At 40.7% G+C, this 23717-nt stretch overlaps 1 protein-coding gene across 1 annotated transcript in view; it reads right to left on the reverse strand.

Moving 5' to 3' along the window:
- The window catches only part of TFAP2D (transcription factor AP-2 delta), a 76044-nt gene extending 69005 nt beyond the window's left edge, over positions 1-7039 (reverse strand). Inside the window, exons 1-3 of the mRNA XM_027838298.1 lie at positions 7001-7039; positions 5387-5884; positions 1940-2000 (exon numbers count right to left, since the gene is read on the reverse strand). Coding sequence (XP_027694099.1) covers positions 1940-2000; positions 5387-5884; positions 7001-7039 — 598 coding nt within the window. The remainder of the gene's footprint in view (positions 1-1939; positions 2001-5386; positions 5885-7000) is intronic.
- Between the last annotated feature and the right edge of the window lie 16678 nt (positions 7040-23717).

A 23717-nucleotide genomic window follows, 5' to 3' on the forward strand; every position in this document is an offset into this window, starting at 1 on the left:
TCTCATAACGACTCCATTTAAAGCATTTTAAAATGAATTTTAGAAAAAAATGTAGAGAAGGAAACTTAAATACTATACTAGCAAAGACAAAAAGTCCTCCAAGGAAAAGAGTGCAGGAGTCTAATTAGTGGCGCTGTCCTTCAGCACCATCTGCACCCTCCACAAGCCGGTTGTCTCTCTGAACTGCCTGTCTTACCTTTAATGATGCAGTCCCAATTGGTCTCATTCATAACACTTTACCTGTCGCTAATTCCTAGGGCTTTTCCTTAGGTTCTACGGATGTGTACACATATCTTTAAATTGTCTTTATACTCAGGCCTTTTTCAGGTTTATGCACTACTATGTAGGTAGGAGAGTTTGCCTAGCTAACAAATTAGTGTTTAAATGCTGACATCCTGCTCCTTTCTCCTCTTATCCTCATACCTTCTGCTTAGTGACCACTATATGTTTTAAAAAGAAATTATCCTTGCTAACGATGTGTAGACCTATCTGAATTTCCAAATTTCTTACTTGGTGTTAGCCTACTCGGGCTATGCTGCCTGTATTTCAAACACTGAAGGCTCTACTTATTTCTACCAATTCATTTCCCTTTCACAAAAAGTACCCAGGCTTTCAACTAGCATTAAAGGGTTAGTAAGTGACTTAAGTACATTTAATGGCAGTTGGAGAAATGACTTAGTTTTTGCCATAGCCAGCACATATTAGCAATTCGGTTTACTAAAGAGATCTGCAACACGACGTGGAATTAGCCTTGGTGAATAGACTACGTCTTATTAATTCTTATGAAGTTGGGATAACAGCTGGTCCCCCTTGCCTGATTTGTGGCTTGGGTTATTCATATCATTGGGAGAATAAGCTCAAACCACAAGTACAGTCAGCTATGATCTTTGACTATCAAATCCTAAGAGTCTTAGGTTTATATAGCTCCCCTTTGTTGTGATGGAGAGATATGAACACATAACAGTGTATAAAGGGCACATTCAATCCTACACCTTTTTCTCTCTCCTTCCATCACCCCATTCCTTTCTGAGCTGAGTAACTCTGGATTCAGATGTTTTTGTTAACAGATGGGAACAAGAAAGCTTTATCCGGTACAGTTAACACCACCCCCTCCTCCCTTTCTCCCTCCCTTAAGGAAAGAAATGTTCAGAACATTTAGGAAAATAGGGGCAGTTACAATATTGGCGTTTTATTACCCTCCCCTGCAGCTTTCCTGGACACCTTTTGTACAAACTCTCAAAGCTTCAACTTAACACCATTGCTTGAAATCTTACAGGCGGTGGCTGGCACATTTGGGACTAAATGAAACCCGAAATTCTGCTTGGGGAGGTGGTATTTCAGAGGGGCGGAGGGTGTGAGAAGTTTTTTCGCCTTGAACTTCGATTTTTGTCATTGTGACATGCATTTTTGGCAAACCATTAGGACATCATGGCTGGTTTCTCTATTACCACCCCACCCTTTCCAGTCTTAGTCTTCATGCTCCTCCTGCAGATTGCATTTTGTCTGTTAGTTGCAGAGAGGGAGAGCAGCTGAAATCTATGGGAGTGTACTCACCTCCTGATAGGGAGGTGAAGGATTAAGTGCAGAATGAGACATACTTTTTTCTTTTTTTTGGACATGGCCAATGTGGAAATTTGTCTTGCTTAATTATACATGTTAGTAACAGGAGTTTTGTTTTGTTTTCTCAAGTTGGAAAGGACTATTGGGGTGGAAGGGAGAGAAGAAGGATTTTTGTTGATTGAATAAAATAAAAAATTTAAAAGAAATACATGGGAGAATTTTAAAATGTTAGTTCCTCTGGGTGAGTGGGGGCTTCTGGTCTCTGAAACAATGAGAAACAGAGTGGGATTCTTTTCTTAAAAATAAACAATTTAATATGATTAAAAGAGCCACTTGAAAATAATTGACTGGCGATCATGAAAGAGTGACTTGTCCTTACCTCTTCTTATCACCCCACCTTGGCCATTGAGAACGAGCCCGCACTGGGCATCCACTGATCCCTTGAAAAAGAAAGAAATAAAGAAACAAAGAAAGAAATCAAATACAGACACAAATAGATATCACAACTGGTTTGTCAGCCCCCACTAATCAGCATTCTCCCCCCTCCTAGAGGAGGGGAGAACATTTAACAGCAACATTTAACAGTAGCAGCAAAAGAGTAGCAAAATCATGAGTGTCAGCAAACATGTTTTAAAAAGGGGGAAATGACCTGACAATTCTTTAAATCTTAAGGAATGCATTTTATGATTCTATGTAAGCTAAGCCTTGTAAGAACAATGCCTCCCTTTATCTCAACACTGAGTACTCTTTTATTTGAATGCCCTAGCTATGCATACATCACGTACACAGACACCTACTAACGTGCATATTAAGCACCTACTGAATTCGACAAATGACACAGGCAATGCTAAGTCCTAATGATACACACCCATATTGGGGGGCTCAAAGGACAATATCATTTGCAGATCATTCAGAGCATATTGGTTCTGTTGCCCCAGAGGCAGGAAAACCCTGAGAGGCAACAGAAGTGTGTCTCTGGAAGAAGGCACAGACACATGCTCCAGAGCTGCCCATTTGTCTGGGATCCCTTCCTGATTGAGAAACCTTTTGCGTTGGGAATGAGGAAAGGGGTCCCCCCCCTCATTTTAGGTTCAGAATAAAATAAAAACTTTTGCTCAATGGAAATGTGTTAAAAGCTCATTTTCCTTTACAAACAAACGAGGTATTGGACATGAAAGAGGCCTTGAAGGGTGTTAACCTACCCAACAGCCCGTGAAGAGTTAAGTAAATGCGGAGAGAGTCGGTGCATAATAAAAACCCACTTTACAAAACAACCTTTACAGTCCTGGCTCCCTCTTTGCCTTCCCATTTTCACCATATTGAAGCAAGCCTGTAAGACCCCCTTTTCAACCCACTGCCGAGCTCTTTCTTATTTTAAATGTTCTGCCTTAAAGTGATTATCAAATCAATATGAAAAAAAAAACTTGGAGACTGAGCATAAATTAAAGCGGTGATGGGAAAAGGTGTGACAGTTTCCTTTGTTGGCCATAGCAAATCTTTTTAGGGGACTCAAAGATGGAACTGAAGCCCCAAGACTGTTTGCATCTGTTAGGCAGACTTAAACCGCCCTGCAAACTATTGGACTTTCACTTAAAATTCTGTTCAGGGAAAAGTATATTTACATTTGTTGCATTTGAAATGAGGCATATGCTGATGAACGTTTTAAAAAGGAAGAATTAAAGAGAGAGAGAGAGAGAGAGAGAGAGAGACTGGGTCTCCCCCCCCTTTCTCTTTTTAAAAGTAGCTATGACTCTTTTTCTCCCTCTCTTTCCATTCTGTCAACAAAGTCCAAGAGGGTGGAAGGAAGGAGACAGATTGCACAAACGTGCTTCCATGGGAACAGGGAAATATAGGTTATGCTTCTTTTAGTATCTCTGTGTTTGCTCCAGTTGGAGTAGAAATGAGTGAAGGGAGATTAAGAATATAATAAAGGAGGTGGGGTGGGGGGAGGACAAGTCCAAGTGTACGAAATGTACAAGGTAATAAGGTATAGAATCTCTCCAGCAGAGCCTTTTAAGATGTTTATTTTCTTAGAATAAATGAATCTGGATCCCTCTGCTTTACAAACTCCCCCCCCCCCAATAAAACATGTTGTTTGGTCGGATGACATTGCATAAATGACCAGTTGAATGGCACTAAGTCGAAAATTGGATAAACTATGGTGTCCTTTTGCACAGGATTCGCTCTTTGTCTGGTGCTTGCAAATGTTCTAATCCCCTCTTTTGAAAAATGCCAGGCTTTGTGCCTCTCACAGAAAAAAAATTTGTACAGATACAAAAAAATCAGCAGCAGACGTGGTTATAAAAAGAAGTAAATAGGTTTTAGTTGAGCTAAGCATTGAATGGCAGATTTTTTTTTTTCTCCCCGTGACATAAGGGGATCCTTGTGGAAAATGTAAAAAAAAAAAAAAAAAAAAAAATGCCCTGAGCGTATAAAATTATTTAGTGAATTTAAATGTAGAAAGTCAAGGTTTATGAAGCCAAATCTTTTCTCCTCTGTGCTGATCCTAGGGCTAACATTCTTTTGTTATGACAGCAAGGGCTTTTTCTTTAATTTTAAAATACTCCCTTGCTCAGAGGTAAATGAGGGGAAAAGCTTTTCTGTGCGTAACAAGGGATCTCCTACGTCTCCAAAATTCTGTTCTTACACTCTTAGCCCATAGAGTGAATATGGAAACCTTGGAGAGCTTTGTGAGGATGAAAGAAACAAATCAGTTGTTTTAAAAAGAGAGAGCAGTTGTATCCACTAAAGGATGTTGAAACTGTAGTTTTCTTTTTGTTGAGTGGTTTAATGTGTTCATGTATTTCATAGATAGATAGATACATAGATAGATAGATAGATAGATAGATAGATAGATAGGTGACATGCGTCCAAATGGATATACAGTGTATCATGTACTATATAAGTGTGAATAAAAGAAAAAAGGGAAGAATGGTCAAATAGAGTGATGGTCAATGGTCAAATATTTTTTTAATTAGACATATCATTATATCTGAATTGAAACTGGTATCTACCTAGAAAAAAGCAAAACCAATAATTATGCATCTAGTCGAGGTAAGCAGTCCTTTTTCCCTGTCTGGATAGAGAGAATGGTTATAGGTAGACAAACTTGTGGAGGGTTCTAGTGTGATACTTTTTTTTTTTTAAAAAGTCCAGTGTCTTATAATATCGTTTGTGAAATTTGAGTTTTCAGAGCAGTTTATGGTTTGACCAAAGTTTCAACAGAGCTGAGGGTCACAGTAGAACACACATACTGTTTTCTGGACCGTATTTTTCAGAGAATGCTAGAGTCTCCAAATAAATCTCAAGGCTTTCAGAAACTACTGTAAGATACACACACACATACACATACACACACACACAGATACACACGCAGAGAAAGGCATTGGGGCTTGGATGGCCGTAGATTAATCTAGTTTTGCTTTGTGTGTTTATTGTTGGAGGAAGGTAAGAGAGACCTTTTGATCCTCTCTACCCCTGCTTCTGAGTAAATGCAGGTTCACAAATACATCCTATTCATACTGAAGGAGAGGCCACAGTTAATTGGACACAAATTCAGGTGAAATTTCTTGGTTCAATGAGGATGACTGGAAGGGCTCATTTCTTTTAGAATTGTTTGGATAAAAGTTTCATTAAGTGTGTGTGTGTGTAGGGAGGGAGAGAGAGAAAGAGAGAGAGAGAGAGAGGGAGAGAGAGAGAGAGAGAGAGAGAGAGAGAGAGAGAGAGAGAGAGAGGGATCAAGGGGCGGTGGGGGGGGTGGGGGAGTAGGGAGAGGGGGGGAGTGAGGGGGGGAGGGGAAAGAAAAATCCTCTGCATGCGTATTTACCTGCAAATCGTCTGCTCCCGAGGCGGCCAGCCCCAGGCTGGGTCCTGGCAGGAGTCTTTGATCTGGATGCATCCCATACTGGGATCCATGGCTCATAAGAGACAGGTCGTGGCGGCGGTAAGCATCGAGGCAGCCCAGCTCTCTCCTCTGCTCGTCCAAGCAAGAGGACTTGAGCGCCCGAGCATTGTGCAGATTAATAAAATCGGTGGGCTCCCCGTGGTGGATCTGCTGATAGTACTGTTGCGAGTGGTGGAGCGAATTCAGAGAGTAGGCGTCGGGGTTCACAGCCGGGTGACTGTGCTGGAACTCGTAGTGAAAGGATTGGTGGTGGAGCGGGGTGTACTGGTGGTTAGTGGAGAAGTACGGGGAAGCAAACTCAGTGCCAGTGGTGGAGTAAGTTAGAGGAGAGGAGGAGGAATAGGCGACAGTGGAATTGGCTACGGACTCCAGACACCCGAGCTGCATCAAACGGTAGCTGTTTGATCCGTCGTGACGTATCTGGAAGGAAGAGGGGGAAAAAGGAGAGCAAAAAAACTTGAGGTTTGTCATTTTCAACCAAAGCGCAACTCTCCCTTAGCCCCGCTCTCCAACCATCTAAATCTAGATGTAATTATGGAGCTAGAGAGATATCTATATAGCCACCTAGCCAACGATTAGGGGGAGAGCTAGGGCAAGGCGACTGTGCCATCGAACTCATGAAAGCTGGAGAACTGGGGGTGGGCGGCCACGTCCTCAGTTGAGAGGGAAACACACACACACACACACACACACACTCACACACACACACACACACACACACACCACACAGACACAGACACATACACACACAGACACATACACACACCGCACTCTATATAGGTGCGGGTGACACGCGCGCAGCCCCTTCTAAACGCGCTCCGCCTGGAGCGCAGCAAAGTCGGGAGTCTGGAACAAGTCCATTCCTCCTGAGTTCTATGGCCTCGGCAAGAAAGGTTGGCCCGCTCCAATAGACCTGATCTATCCAGCAGCTCACCTTCCCGGACCAGAGTCAAAGACAAAAATCCTCCCAGAGCCTCCCAAGGCCATTTGGCTAGTGGTACTAAAAAATCACCGTTTGTGTATATACCTTTAAAAAAAAATCTATGCAAAACGCTTAACTTTCTATGCCTTTTTTTGGGCGGTGGGGGAGAAAATCAGTCCCCCTGTTTCTGTCTCCCCCTACTTGAAAAACCCATTCCAAAGGGGATCGTTCTTCCCACCCCTTGTCCACCTACCGCCCCCCCCCCCCCCCCCCAGTCCTTTTACTTTGCCTTCCTGGCTATCCGTTATCTTTCTATATCTTGTTCTCCTCCACCCCCCCTCCCCGTTCTTTTATTATTAGGATTATTTTTTCCCCTTCCTTCTCATTATGGCAACTGTTTCTTAACGTGTCCTTGAGTTGCCCTTCTTGGCGACAGATGTCATAACGAACTTTCTCCCCTTTCCTTCTTTAAGTCCCCCCAAAGCCAGATTATAATTAAACTTAACGGTCCAATATAGATTAGAGACAGGGGAAGCTGCCACCACCGCTGCCACCGCCCGCCGCAGCCGCCACACACACGCGCGCAAAAGGAGGGGAAAAAAAAGTAATAATACCTCGGCATCATGGACTAGTCCCGGAAAGGTAGTTGACATGTTGGGTTTCTCCGAAAGCTTACGATGCAATTTCCCCCTCCAAAAAAGAATCAGGAAAAAAATCCAAACTTCTTGTATTTTCCAATTTTTTAAAGGAAAAAAAAATGATCTATAGATAGAGATCTAAATTGTAATGGCTTTGCCCGGATCAGATATCTCCTTGCCTTGTACCCACTTAAAAACCTGTAGGAACAAAATTTTCCCTCTGCACAAAAGCAGCTCCCTGGAACAGATTTTGTACTTGCTGAGTATTTCTTTGGCTGATGTCGTAGGTCCCTTGGTAATATAGAAGTTTTGAAAATTAAGCATCAGCACTGAGTACTGGGAGGACAATAGGCAGAAGAGATTTATCCCAGGAGACAAGGAATAAATATTGTATCTTCGCCTAATAAGGAACTGTAGGTTCTTTCAACATTTTTATCCATTTTTTCCAACCTTTATCATGCTTTTCTATACAGTCTATGGTGGGGACTCATCTCTGCGAAGAGAATTTGCACACATTTTATTGTGAAGATAGAGATCTAGCCCACAGACGTGAATATTAGAGATAGAAGTACATATATATATATATTAATTAAAGCGTCCTTTTACATAGGTAAGTGTTCGTTCCGATTGGTTATACTCCTTGGAAGCTGGAAAGCTCCCTTTTCCGAACTGCACCCAAACCAATATAACACACTTTGGGGTGGCTGGCTCTGCCTAAGTGGAGACAATGTTGGCATTTCCTTATTTACATCGAATTTGGGTGGTTTCCCCCCTTTTGAAAGGCAACGTGGTACAGTGGCTTACACTTTGAGGAAGCTTTTAAAATAAATAGCCCTGATGGACAGTCCCAAGTTCTCGTCATAAAGAAATAGTGTAACCGTGAGATCTATCTTTCTATATATATTTAATACAAGCAGAATAGAGACATATGACAAGAGCCTGAATTTAGGTAAAACGTCTTCCACTCCCCACCCAACCCATTTTCTCCCTTTCTTTTGTGTTCTCCTTTTTTTGTCTTTTTTGAAATATCGATGAATTGGGGGGTTCGTGGAGACCATTTAGCGCTGACACACGGTGTGTGAATACCATTAACCAAAATAACCTTTAAGCTGCTGGAAGTTACATTTTTCAAAGAGGGGGCAAGGAGGAGATAATACACGTCCACATCCATCTTCTAGATGGATTTATTTATTTTCAAACAACACTGGAGCTACACTTCATTCAAAACTCTGCTTCTCTTCCCCCCAACTTCTCTTCCACTGAGTTATCTGGCACCCCTGAGGAGTGGGGGCTGGGGAAAGGGACCGTCATAGGAGAAATACATCCATGCTATATACTGAGAACTAGTTCCCTTTGCCTCTCCAGCCCTAGTTTAACTGATAAAAGCTGTTTATCTCCAAATTCTAATCTGGTAGATATGAAAGGGTTTAGCACTCTCTTAATTGCCATTTAATTTGGTTTGCTTTTAAGTGTTTAAGCTGTGAAGGTGTCTTAATAATAAGCCGCGGGCTAGGAGGCATGTGGCTTTTTTTTTTTTTTAAGGTCCAGGTTGGGAGGGTTTATTGGTATCTGTTCATGCAGGCTAACCAGAGCTGTCACTCAGCACTCCTTTCTTTATACAGATGGACAAAGGCACACGGCAAGAATTGAAATGCATTGTCTGAAATGGAAAACTGCGATTATCCAGCCATGCACAGGGGTCAGCAGCAAACACTTGCTACCTCTTATCATGGCAGAGTTTTTCCTTCCCTTCCCTCTCCCGGTCCCCACTGCACTTCATTTTGGCCTAATAAAGATAGAGAAGTGTGTGTGTGTGTGTGTGTGTGTGTGTGTGTGTGTGTGTGTGGTTATCTTTTTTAAAAGGAATGAAGATTGAAGAACATTTTTCAAAAAAGAAAGGGGGGACTGAATAACTGAATGGGGGTGGTGGTGGTGAGGATTATGGGCTAGACAGTGATCAGATGATTTCTGAAATATCTGCAAAGGAGCCTTTGTTTGCCAGGGCCTGATTATACTCCAGGAGTGGTTCCGAGCTCTTCTGCTGATTACATTTGGTTGTCACATGAATACCTTACTCAAAGCCATCAGGCAAAGGAATAAATAAATAACATAACGGATTCTGTGAAGGTTCTTGTCCAATAATATCCAAAAGAATTCTGAGCACATTGAAACCATCTAAAGGAGATGTTCTGGTCAACTTATTCTCCTCTCCAAAGGTAGAAAGAACTATAACTAGATAAGTTATTTGGCATCTTGGCTTTTAATCTTTTCTAGGGTGTATGAAGATAAATCTCTAGATAGTTAATGTTATTATATTCAACAAACACTTAGTAAAAGTCTAATTTGTGGTCAGTGCTGAAAATTCAAAGAGAAACACAATATAATCCTTTCCCTCAGGGAGCTTTATGGGAGCCATCAGATTAATCCAAAGTATACCCTTTTCCTAGACTCACCTTCATTTTTATGGCTGAAACATAATTATACCTCAAATGTATAAAGAATTTTATACTCATTGTCTTTTTCAATTTTCTTAACAAATACTGAGTGATAGCTGTTACAAATGTTTTCATTTAACAGATGATGAAGCTACTCAGACAGGTTGACTCTAGGGTCACATAGCTAGTACCTGTCTAAAGAGGTGATTCAAATCCAGGGCTTCTTGATACCAGACCCAAGACACTACATTAGGCTGCCCCTCAGACTTACTGCCACTGAAGGCCTCAGGAAACTATCTTACCCCTAGCATATAGCACTTTAAATGGGGAAACCCCTTAAGAAATCTTTAGTCCAACTCTCCTCATTTTGCAAAAGAGGAAATGAAGTGATTTAGCAATGACCACACCTTTACTGAAATACTAGAACACAAGTTTTCTGTGTCTCAGTCTAGTACTATTTACACTACAATATAATCCTTTGGTATTGAAAGACTTCCAGGCCTTATAACAAAGAAACTGAGAAGGATGGAGTTCTTTTGACTAGATTCAATTTATTTGATTCAATCAAATTCAATTTATTTCAAGAACTAAGCACCTACTACATGTTTATATTCTCACATTGAATACTTGTCTTCTGTTAAGGAACCAGACCTTTTACTGATACCCTTGGGATTAAGTCCTCATCTTCAAGATTTTTGTCTGAATCATGGGAAACAAAAATAAAGTCAAACTCCCTCCATTGGCATAATTTGGGGAGAGGGACCTTTTAGAATGAGTGCTCAGATAGGCAGGCAAATAGTCTTCATTGGCTTTTGACTTTTTCCTTAAGACCCCCTTTCTCTTTTGACTGAGTCTGGAGCCCTTTAGTTTACAAAAGAGGATGGAGAATAACCCGGGGTCCTGGGAGTACCTAAAGGTAAATGAATACAAACAATGACTTGGATTCATTCTTTGAGAATGGGAAGCAGGGAGGAAGGCTTGAAGGACCGGGAGATCTTGAAGCTATAACCGAAATCGGGGCCACAGTTATATAAGGACTTCCTTTTGCTAGGTCACCCACAATTCATTTGCACTGTTACACATCACTTCCCTCACCTGCCCCCGTCTTCCTGGCCAGCTCCAGAAGGATAGAAAGGACGTCGAAACTGAGAGGAAACAGGATCTAATCACCAACAACTCCTCCCTCCCCATTCCACACCGACCAAAAAAAAAGCTGTTTCTGTCTGAAGCAAAGTTGAGGAAATCAGCCATGCCATATGCACATACTGGTCAGTTCTCCTTTCCATCTGTCGTTATGTTTGTTTAGGTCTCCCTCCCCGTCCCCCCCAAAAAGCATCTAGACAGTTGCGTGTATGTCTTTCAGGCCCCCCCTCCCACTTAATAGCCTGAGTCAATCTGGGCTGCACTTATTAATTAATCTAAAGGCCTGTCTTTTCAGCAGTTAATTCCTATTTCTCTTCCCCACTCCCTGTGAGAGATTGGCCACACAGATGGGAGGGAACACGTGGAGTAATTGAATTCACTAGGTAAATCATTCGATAGCCTTCCTGCCCCAAGGATAATAACCCCTCCAGACATTCTACCCTTCTTGGCTAACCTCTGGCTAATTCAGAAGCAATGGCTCCTGTGCTGTGGCTGGTGGTTTTTTGAAGGGGTGGTAAGAGCTGGGCTGGAGATCCTCCTAGCCTGAGATGATCTGTTACCAGCACCTCCCTAGGGTGGGTAGCTCCCCTAAGAGCTGAGGTTGCTTAGGTTATTGGAAGAACTTTCAGATCTCTTAGTCAATGGAGCTGGTAGGCAACTGGTTTTGATCACCTGGGGAATCATAGGATTTGATGCTAGAAGGTACCTTGGAGAAAGCTGGAAGGCTGCAGTCCTTTGCCCATTTCACACACTTCCTTCCAGGAAGGATCATAGCTAAACCATTTTAGATGGACATAATGCTGTCTTAAAGATATTCATATCTTTCTTATTAGAAAAATGTCTGCCACCTCTGTTCAGGGGTAGCTGTACAATCCAAACTGATACATTTTGCTTCTTTCAAGTCATTTCCATTAGGCATGCTTTTTCCCCCCACCTCCTAGTTACTGGAGGCACTTTTCCTTCTCCAAATATTTTCCATCTTGGTTTAAACCCACATGTTTCATCCAGACAGTGGTTATGTGAAGCATGCAAGATGAAGTAGAGAACAGAGGTAATTATTTGGATAGTACTGGAAAAACAAACAACCCCCCACCTCTCCATACCAATCTTTACACCCTCCTCTGAAATATCCAAAGAAAAGAATAAAATATTTCTCAGAATTCCTTTTGAAACTCTTGGATGATTTTCATGTGTACCTTCACTTTACAGGAGTCTATGTCATTTGTGAAAATTTAATGTATTTGGGTTAATGTGTGGTCACCTAGGCAGGCTTAAACACATGAGTTTAATCAATAAGAGAGAAAAAAAAACCATCTTTAGGAGACCAGTGAGACCTTAGAAATATAAGCTTCAGGATATTAGCCATAGATGTTTCATATTCACATAATCAGATGAGGAACAGGAATACCAAATAGGATCCTAAACACATTTCTCCAGCACCTTTTTTTCTTCTCTTCACATTATGTAAATAAGTATGTTTTTCAGTAGATCTCTAATCTCATCAATGTGTGTATACCCTGGAACACATCTCACAATCCATTCAGATATTGTAAAGTAAATACAGGTATACAAAACTAACAAATCATTGAAGGAACTATTTATACTAAAGCAGTTATACAGAAAGAGTCATGCTAATTCCAAAATTTATTGAGTATCTATTATGTGCAAGAACACTGTGGTAGGCACTGGGACAGCTCCTGAGGTGAGTAATCCACACTCCCTGCCCTCAAGGAGTTTATGGTTAGGCAAGAGAGTTGGATCATTTGCCCAAATAAATACAAAATCAGGCTGAAAGTCCAGAGTCCAGCCGGGGAGATGCAAACAAAACAGGAGATTAGAGGAGAGAAATAACAACCGGTTGGTAAATCCTTAGGAAGAAATGGTAGTGAAGAAGCAGGAGTTTGTTTCTGGGGTCACAATGAGAGAAGTGTTTTCCCTCCCACTTGCCTTAGCTACCATAATATCCAAGAATCATGGAACATTACCTTTGATGATTCCAAGGCAGCGCTTTCTTTCTCCACTCCCTCAACTAGGCTTAATGTGAGTTCCCCAAAGTTCCCAAACAGCTCTCAGCATTCTTCCAAGAGTGGGAACTCATTGTCCCCACTTTTCTAAGTTAACCTTCAGGAAATTAGGTAGGCATGCAGCGTCTTTTCCTCCAACCCCTACTCACCCCCAACCCAACCTCAGTCCGAACCCTTTTGCTTGCAGCTAAACCTCCTCCTCAATTCAGGATAGTTGCCAGGGTCGAATACACTAATATCTGAATCTTACTTAAAACAGGAAATTTGCTGTAAGCTCGAGGAATCTATCTGTAAACTTGGGCTAGAGAACTAGAAGTTAACGAGGTTATCTGGGCCAGGGCATTTGGAGTAGGAGGAAGTGTGGACGTTTATGTGCTCAGTGTGTACGGCCTGGTCTGGGGAAATGTGCGGCGCTCTTCTAACAGACTGGGAACTTTAAGCAAAGGCTGATGGCGTCCCTTTCGAAGATGCTCACCTGGTGGAAGGGATGTTAACGATCCATCTCCCATTGGTAATGTGACCCTCCCCGTCGTCTTACTCCCCATCCCAATTCTTCTGCAGCTGACGAAGAAGTTTGTGGGGTAACAGAGCATCACCTAATTGCTAATGGAAGAACGTAGACGCCCCCCTTTTTTTTTTAAATAAGAGCTTTAGGGTATTTAGTACAAATTAACATTTCTGACAGACTTTCCAGTCATTTCTGTTTAAGAGTTGTCATTGATTTTTTAAAGTTCCTGTCTCCTTTCTTTTTCCACTGCCTCCCCCTCCAAAAAGCATGCCTGCTCTGTCCAATGCTGCTTTCAGCCTGGCTGTCAGAAGCCTAACTTAGATCTGTATTCCGCGTTATCGCTGCAGCAGAGAGGGAACACGGGTTCGGTAATGGTTCAAAGAAAATGCATTTGCAACCAATTAAAAAGAGCTACGAATATATTAGCAGAAAATTAAATGGGGGCGGCAGGCTCGTGTCTGAAATAATTTCTTTGATAACTAGAACTTTTAGGCTCCGAAGTCCATTCTAAGCCTTCGGTGCCAGAGCAAAGTTGGTTGGTACTAAAGGGGGCCGGCAGGCCTAGCTCAGAAGAGGGCCTGGCTCTGTGGCAGGTCTGCATGGGTGTTGGGAAGACCCAGAGGGCTGGTGGCCAACCTCTTTCCCCTTCCAGCTAGCACGTGCACTCCTCATGCTGGCTTAACTGGGAGATGGGAAGATGTGGGCTAAAAGAAAGACTCCGACTGTGAGGCCCTGTAACCAGTTTCCAGAAATCCAACCCCATTGGGCTAGCCCGGTTCTTGGGTGTTGTTTCTCCATGGAACAATTCTGTCGGCATCTGTCTGCAAATAAACACTTTGCACTCACAATTCTCTTTCTCCTTCCACTATGCCTTCTTTCAGTGATTTGCCCTCCTGGAAGATCCTTGGGCATAGGGAGGTCAGCTAGTTCATCCCCTGGTCCTGAGAAAACTCTGCACAAATGAGTTCTTTCTCCTCTTTCTGCCCTCTAGTTGACCTCTCTCTCTCTCTCTCTCTCTCTCTCTCTCTCTCTCTCTCTCTCTCTCTCTCTCTCTCTCTCTCTCTCTCTCTCTCCCCTTCTCCCCTGTCTCCCCCAAAACTTAACAGGCCTCCTTCTCTTTCTGGTGATTTACACCTCAGAAGAGTCTCTTTCTCCCAAGCCTAGCTCTAAGACCCATCTGGACTCTCACAGTTCTTTCCCTTAATATTTATACAAATCCAGCCTCCTGGGTCCAGGCCTCATCTCCCTTTTTGCTTCCAGGGCATGACTATAAAGAGGAAAGCAAGTAGCTTCATAGCCTTATCCCTGTGACCCTCTTTCTTTCATGGTCAGATCTGTATTTGATGAGGCTTTAGTGGGTTGGGTTTTAATTGCCCTAGTTCTAAAGAAATCTTTCTTTGCACCTCCTGGATGGTCAGTGGAGGGGAGGAATTCAACAAGATAGAGATTTATTAAAAGCCTACTATGTGCAAAACACAATGGTAGACACTGAAGGACACATAGGTGACTAAGATAGCATCCCCCCACCCCTGCTTTTATATTAGAGAAAACTAGAATGTAGGATTCTTTGGAACACTAAGTGTGGGGGGGTGTCAGTGCAGACTTTGGGATCAAATTCTAGCTTTTCTCCTTAGGACTTTTGAGAAAGTCATTCGTCATAGGGTCATAGATCTTAGGATCATATGTAGACCTAGAACTGGAAAGGATCTCAGAGTCCATCTAGTCCACTCTTTTCTCCTCCCTCTCCCATTTGCAAGTGAAGGAACTGTGGCCCAAGGTCAAGCAGATAGTAAATATCTGAGACAGGATTTCAACTTGAGCCCTGACTGGAAATCCAGTGTTCTATGCTGCCTCACAAAGTCCTCTAGTCTTCTGTTTCCTTATCTGTAAAAGGGAAAGGTTGGATTTAGTTGATTTCTAAGCTAAGGTCCCCTTCACCAAGAGGTGAGCTTTGAACTCACACCAGCCAAGGCAATGGATTGAATTAAGACTGTGTGTATACATACATGCATGTGTGTATGAAAGTTGGTGGAGTTAAGGGTGAAGACTGTAGCTGGAGGTCCAGAAAGAAACTCACTGGTCCTTCTGGGGATCAAACTTGTGATCTTGGGGTTGGAAGCACATGGTTAATTTGACAGAACTATTGAAAACCACTTGCTTCACAAGTCCTGGGTTGTAATTACCTTCCTTTTGGAAAGTGATAAGGTTGAAGCACTCTCCCCTCCTCCCCCCTTTAGTTAAGAGAGGTTTGTTTTATTATTTCAAGTGTATTTAACTACATTAGACCGATGTTTCCAAGCCCCCATCCCATGCTTTACACACACACATACACACTCCTTTCTCCTCCCCTTACTCTATCCTGTGTGTCTCAGTCTGCCCCAGGTATATAACTGGTTTCCCTTGTGACTGTCCTTGCCCTCTGGTAATGGAGTTCCTTCCTTATCTTGAACTGAGCTTTAGATCAGATGGACCAAATTATCTCCTCCCATATTCCCTTCATCTTTTTTTTTCTTCTCCAGGACATCTGGAAGCTTCTCAGGTGACCAATGGAGGGTGCATGTGTGAATTTTGTCTGTCTTTAGAAACTTTTCTCTTTAGTTCACTCCTAGAACAGCTTGCCACTGTAATTAGGGTCTTGATGTAGTCTTTAAGACTTGTCCTGTCTCTAAATCTCTTTTGTTCTTTCTTTGGAGACCTGGGGGAGGGATCAACCAATGTTTCAAATACGTATCTATATAAATAGATATAGACATTTAAAATTCTTTTCTCGACTCTCCAGTCAATTATCTCAGTAGCCTCTCAAAGGCTCCCTTTATTTTTTCATTGACCTCTTCTTCCTTGTGTACTGGTACAATATCCTATTATTTTATTTATCTTAGTCTCTGGTGCAATTGCCCTTTCATTCTTCAACTTGGCTGCACTGGTATTTTCTTTTACACTCTCTTGACTTCATTATGTAATCTTGTCCAATCTTCACTCTTCATGAATGCTATTTAGACCTCAAGTCTGTCTTTCTTACCCTTGAATAGTTGTGTTTTGAAATTTTTTGGCTCATCCATTTTAACCTTTTTTTTTTCCAGGTCTCACCTGCTCTGTCTGCTATCTAGAATGTCTCTGAATACACTAAATCTTTTTGAAACCATTCTTTTTTATTTTGATTTACCTAATACCCCATCATATCTCACACCTCATTTATTTCCCCTTCTCTGCCAAAATATTCCCTACTTGTCCCCCCACCAAAGAATTATACAATGCTAGAAATGGAAGAGGCCTTAGACACCATCTAGTTCAATCCTGTTTGGCTTGTGAAAAAACCAAGACTCAAGTGAAATGACTTGACCAGGATCATGGAGTCAATTAGTGGCAGATTCAGGACCAGAAACTAGTTCTCCAGACTCCCAGTGCAGTTGTCTGTTCTACTTTGTCCCTTGCTTACATATCATCTGATAGTGAAGGCCCTTTCAGCAGGCCAACAATTTGGTCCCAGTTGTACTATTGGCGGCCAACAAGCTCATCTCCAGATGAATATCACTTTTTATTTTTATTGTTATTATTGTTGTTGTTGTCATCATCTTTGTTATTATTGTTTCCTGAGGTTTAATCCAGAGCTGGTAGACTCCCTCTAATCATCATCAGCCTTAAGAACCATTAAGAAAAGTGCTTCATGGTGAGCATGGAGCAATTACCTCATGGCAGCTTTCTACTGCTAGCTTGCTCTCTCTTTCTTTCCTTTGCCACATGTATTTCTGCAGATCTCCATGTCAAGGACCTCCAAACCCACTGCTTTCTTCTTTAACTTAGGCTGGCTCTTTCTCTCATTTTATGTGTCCACTATCTCTCATTTTGGTACCACTCAAAATTAGTGAGTGTCTGACATTCCCTCTCTCCCTCATTTTTTTCCTCTCCAGAGTATGCCAAAGGGGATAGAATTCCAGAAACAGCTCCATCACCTAATGCCTTCCCCCCATTCCACAACTCCATTGCCCTTCAGAGTTAACTAGGTGGCTCAGTTAATACAGTTGGACCTACAATCAGTGAAAGACCTGAGTTCAAAGTCTTCCTCAAACCTGCTGCCTATGTGACCCTTTGAAAGCCACTTAATCTCTATCTACATAATGAGGATAATAATAACACTTACCTCCCAGGGTGGTTGCTTGGATTAAATGAAATAACATTTATAAAGTGCTTTGCAAATGTTAAAGCATAAATACTAATTGTTTTTGTTATGATTATTATTTCTATGAGTTTCTTCTCTGCTTTCCAACTCCATGGAAAAAATCTCTATCTACTCACTATAGAAGCACTTCCTCTGAGAGATGGAGCTGAAGAAATAAAACAGGCACCCTCAAGAGAACCTCCACTTGCCTTTTAGACTCTTTTCAAATTGGGTTTACCTTAGAAACATGTGGAGGTCAGAGAATGGACCATACAGGGTCATTGTTTTAAGAACAGAGGTGTGGAGGCGTATCTCCCTCCCAGGCATTTCTTAGATGTGAAAAAAAAAGACTTTCCCTGTCTCCTTTGTATTTGAGACAGTATCTAGTGCTGGTACCTCTCTGATACAGGAAACTGGAAACATCTGTAGGCTCTGATGTATTAAAGATGTACCTTATATTAGAATTATCTATAATAAATGCAGATATTCCAATAAATATTACAGCATGATTGAACACAATCTACTCTTCATATATTTATGCATAAGCTGTTAGAATGAGCAACTTCTTTCTCTAGTTAAATATAGGAGGCCCACCTTGAAACAGTATTAAGATTGGATCTCTTACTGAAAAGAATTAATTTACAATTTAGAAAGAGATGGAGCCCTGAACACAACTCAGATGGAGGTGTCTTACCCAATACATTCAAGTTTTTTCCCCCAATTTTTGTTGCGGGTCAAGGAGGGAGAGGGTGAAGGATAACCTTTACTTGACTTATCTGGGGACCTGATGGATGGGATAGGGGAAGTTATTGTTTTAAAAATTATTTGCATTGACAAGGCCAGTAGCACCTCAGGAAAGGGAACACACATAAGCAGCAAATAGAAAGGCAGGAATGAAATGCAAGAGAGGCAGCATGGTGTAATTGGAAGAACACTGGATTGGGAGTCAGCAGACCTGACAATTTAAAAAAAAACTGTGTTACTTATTACTTGTATGGGTAAGATGTCTTACCTCTTTGTGATTCAGTTTTCTGTAAAATGAGAAGGCTGGAATAGGTGAATTCTAAAGATTCCTTCAGCTCCAAATCCTACAGCCTGGGGGAAATACTTGCTTCATGACCCTACATGAGTATAAGATGCTCAATCACCCAAGGTTCAAAGAATGACCTGTAATTTCTATATACTTGGTGGGATCATATTTTCTCCTCCTTCTTTCTTCTGATTGACAGAATGAAGGTACATCAACTATTCTCAGACAATGTGGAATCAAGTCTCTTATATAGCCCTTATGGAGAAATAAAACTATTATCTAGTAAGGTTCAAAAGGAAGAATTCATTAAAATAGTGGCATATAGAGTCTCTCACACTAAAATAGGTTGAATGTCATGTTTCATTTTTAGGATACAAAGATATTAATTTTGTTTCAACCTATTTCAATGATCTGGGGGAGGGCTAGGTGGAACAATAATTGAAATACTTTTAAATAATTGGATTTCTGATGGAATCACAAAGTCTAACTCTCTATAGGTAGGTTAGACATTTCTCAGGGCCAGAGCCTAAAGAGAGATGTTTACTAGACTAGGCATTAGAGAGAGAGAGAGAGAGAGAGAGAGAGAGAGAGAGAGAGAGAGAGAAAGTTAATATATAAATAGAATGACTCACTGCAGGGTTTCACCCATATCCTGTGATGCCATAATCTTTATGGTCCTTAATGAAACATTAAAACTTCCAATTCTTACTCAAGTAGAGTTGTGCTAGAAAGTCATTGATTCAAGTTACAGTGAAGAGATGAGGGAGAAAAGGAACACCTGTGTTTTGTCACCATTATCAAGATTTCTGACTTGCTAATTTTTTCTCCTTGTCCAGGGTGAGAAACTGGTCATTTAACTATTATCAGTTTCAGATCTTCTGCAATGTTGTAAGGGCAATAAATGGCAGTTCAGACCATCTGTAGCTTGAGTTTTTCTTTACTGAGGGGACAATATCTAAATTCAAATACCGCGGAGGGGATAAACATGTACTTCATTTAATATATGCCTAGAACTTTCCCTTGAAAATATCCTGAAATAAATCAGTATTTAGGACTTAAGAGTAGTGTAGAAAATGCCCCAGTGAAATTGACATTTTCAGATCCCTAAAATAACTACTTAGCATTTGCAACCACTCTAAATAGAATATTTTAGGGCCAGGTGTCCAGTTATCCCTTATGCCTACTTCTTAGATCAAAACTAACTTCACAATTAAGTTACAAATGCTGGAAGGCCCTATGCAAATGCATTAAGTAGAAATAAAGCTTTTTAGAAGTCCACTGATACTTTTGGCTGTTTGATCAAACAAAATGTGTGTGTGCATGCACATGCATGTGTACACATGCTTGCATGTGTATTCATACATACATATACACATATCTATAGTGTCTGTGTAACTATAGAATGAAAAAGATTCATAACATTAAAAACAGAGTGGTCCTAAAGGTTTCATTAGTTTAGGACTCACTGATCTGCAGGAGGGATTCCTAAAATGTAGGCTTACATACCTTTCTCATCTTCAAAGGTCTCCCCCCCAGCATTAGGAAAGTTGTTTGTAGTAAGCCCAAGGGAGGGAGGGAGAATCTGACAAGCTTTCTCCTCCTCTTCTGTGACTGAATTGAGCAGGCTGCTAGTTTGACTAATTCCCTCAATAAAGATCAGTAGGTTAATTTCTGGAGGAGGAAAACTGATGGCTGTGTGGGGCCAAGGGAGTGGACACTTGTGCCTCATTTGTCCTTTCTTATTCCTCACCCTTGTCCCCTTCCTTCTTGGTCTAATTTTGCCCTCTGCAGCCTGCTCTCACCTAGCAAACAGTCTGAACTAAAAGGAGCTGTCCATTCAGTACCAAGTAGCCACGTGTAACTGGCCCGCCAAAACACAAAGAACTGAAATATTAATTAAAAAAAGCCAATCTGCTCAATCCTCCGCCTGCAGGCAGGCTCTAATGGAAAACTGCATATGCTTTTCTTTTCTCCTCAATAAATCTTCATTTGGGCATTAAAATACCTAAAAGGATTAGTCATTAAATACTTGTACATTTCATTTAATTCACTTGAAACTGTATGTCACAGGGTTACATCAGAACTGCAGTTTAATCTAATTTGCAGTATTTACGTAAATGCCTTATTTCTACTGCTGATTGTTACAGGGAATAATATTAATATCCCAAGTGTCCAGAGGGAGGTTAACACACACACACACACACACACACACACACACTGGATGATGGCTGCAGGTATAAAAATATCAAAGAATCTTTTAAGGTACAAATAAAGAAAGAATGAATGGAAATCTTGATTTCCCTACTTCTGCCTGCATTTTTATTATTTTTGGGTTTTTTGATCCTTGAGTAATAAGGAAAGTGCTTTTTTTTTTAAAGGGTTAGTTTTGTTTTGTTTTGTACTTCACTAGGATATGCTCTTCCAAATAGTTCAGTCAAAGACAGTCTATATGAAGGTCTATGATACATTTTTTCAAAGGATTTAATTGCAGTATCATTCTCATTTCCTTTTGATACTCTTCCTTTGTAGCAACAGCATCTAGTTACATGACCCCTGAGCATTTCTCTCTCTTCTGAATACTTATTGTCTGACGTGTTCCTATGGTATTTATCATCTTTTGCTTTGTACTGTAATTGTTTATGTACATGTCTTAAGGAGCTAAAACTGAAAGAGCTTTTTAGAGATAATTTAGTCCATGCCTAACTAGATATGCATGTATGGTTGTCCTTCATTCTTGAAGAGGGCCAAAATGACATCACTATGTTAGAGTCAAGTTACAGTATGTCTGACTGGCTGATTGGATCAATATGAGCTCAGAATGCTCTACTACAGGTTGGGCACAAATAGTCTGTATGAACATTTGTGGTGGATTCTCTAAATTTGTGCATCTTGAGTTTCTTTTATCTACTTCAATTCTGCTTTGCTCATAGAGCACAGCACCTTCTCTGCTGAGGGCATGCCATGCTGGATGGTCCTGTGCCAATGTCTCCCACATCATGCAACAATTTCAAAGTTCTTAAGACAGGCCTTGAGAGTGTCCTTATATCACTTTTACTGATCACCATATGAGCACTTGCTCTGTGTATGTTCTCCATAAAATAGTCTTTGAGGCAAGCATACATTTGGCATTTGACCAATGAGGCCAATCCATCAGAGCTGCACTCTCTGCAGTAGAATTTGAATGCTTTGCAGTTTAGTTCAAGAAAGGACCTCAGTGTCTGCTATCTTATCCTGCCAGGTGATCTTCAGAATCACTCCTAACTAGATAGCAAACTTCTGGAGGGCAGGGATCTTGACTGTATCCTCTATTGTTTCTAGAATATTGCTTTGTGTGTAATGAAAACTCAAGAAATATTGATTAGTTAAATGATCCATTGCAAGAAGTTTCTTTTTGATGGGGTTAGTTTGATGAATTCAATAAACATTTGAGAAACAAACAAATAAAACTTTTTCAATTGGGACAATTCTTGCCATAATTTGTGATACTCATGAACAAGATGGAATTCAATGTATTTGTTTTAAAAATGTGTGTGGGAATTTGAAAGTGATGTTTTGCTTTTTATTTTTGTCAGTCCTTTTGATGGAATTGACTAAGGGAATCTGTGAGAAATAGTGAAACCAATAAATTACTATCTAAGACTGTCAATTTCACAAAACAAGATTTCATAAAGTCCTACTATGCTGTGGTTCTTGAAAGTTAGGGCAGCAGAACTCAAGCTGTTGAAGGTTTTATAATGGTGGAGAAATTTCAAGTCTGGTCATAGCAATAGACTGGGTCTTCTTTTAGGTATAGAGATGTTCACTACCCTGTAGGGTGGACACTTGGTTTTGTTTTATTTGGCCATCACAATCCATGAAACCCAAGAAAAATACAAAATGATCTCCAGTTCTGTATGATTCTTTTCCATTTCTCTAGTGATGGTGGCAGAGTGGTGGAAAAGGAGGCAAGAAGTGCTAAGAATCCCACAGTTTAAATGCCAATTATTAACTTAGTTTATAATTAAGTTGTTAGAATTTTAGTTGTGATATTGTTATCCACTGGAGGAACTGAATCATATCACTATATTACAGAGAGCTAGGTAGCACCACTGGATAGAGCACTAGACTTGAAGTCGGGAAGACCTATTTCAAATTCTGCCTTAGACACTTAGATATGTGAATTTAGGGAAACTGCTTAACCTGGCTAAGTTCAGAGAAACTCATCACCAGGTTGGTAAAAAAAAATTTGGGATAATCCAGCAATTTCAGGTTTGAGGGTTAAAATGTAACTAGGCATTCATTGATTATAAAATTCAATCAAAACCAACTTTACTTAATAAGAGATTAACACAATCAATTTAAAAGGGTACAAGGTGACAATAAAACACTAGTCCCCTCCTCCTCCACTTCTTTTTCTTCTTGCTTCCTGCTTCTTCCTCTTCCTCCTCCTCCTCTAAAACCAGCTCAGCATTCTCTCAAGGGATGCAAGAATTGGGGTAAAATTTCTAACTCTTGTTTTCACTCATCTGGATATTTTATATCTCAAAACATTCAAATAACCTCCTTTAAAGGACCAGCCCTGAGTCAGTTCCTCCTCATTTTCCAAGTCCTTTCTGATATGTAAAATTGAGGGGAGGGGATTGTTGTCGAGAGGAAAATTGGTAGGCCGGAACGAGCAGGAAAAGACTCCAACAGGGCTGACAGGAGGGTACCAGCACCACAGATATGAAAGGCACACCTGATGCAGCCACCAAAAATATTGACAAGATGAAGTCACAGATGTGCCAAACAATCTCCTACCACAATGATATAATTCACTTTTCAGCATTAGTGACTCCTGAAGACCATCAACTAAGTCATAAAGGAATTATGGGGGGGAAAATCATGGACACTTTAATTTTTGAAGCATTAGCCAGAATTGTTCAGTAAAATATAATTTCCCCAAGCCACACATGGATTGACTATTGAACTATGCAGCAGCACTAAATACCACTATAGCTAGCTTATACCACTAAATTGAGTTCTTAGGTATCTGAAAGATTGAAGAGAATAATTACTAAAAAAACAAAATGACAGATCCTACTATTTCATTTTCTAGTATTAGGCTCCATTTACACTAGGGTTTAGTCTTTTCAATCTTATGAATTCATTTTAGTTTTCTTTAATTTTTAAAGTCTCTATTTTTGTGTCCAACACTGTACTAACTAATGTGGAATGTGAGAAAGCTGTTTAAGATGTGTTTCTTGGTCTCTGAGTAACTTGCAATGTGGTCAGGTAGGCAAGAATGATCCATAGAAAATAATTTGTGAATTAGATGCCAAAACTCATGGTGAAAGTAAAAAGCCCTATTGATAAGTCAAAATAAAGAGCTCTCCTGGTAAGCCAATGGAAAGAGTTGGGGCAAAATTCATGCATTTA

Source organism: Vombatus ursinus, unplaced genomic scaffold (assembly GCF_900497805.2).
Source record: "Vombatus ursinus unplaced genomic scaffold, bare-nosed wombat genome assembly UNPS02014826.1, whole genome shotgun sequence".
Classification (NCBI taxonomy): Eukaryota; Metazoa; Chordata; class Mammalia; order Diprotodontia; family Vombatidae; genus Vombatus; species Vombatus ursinus.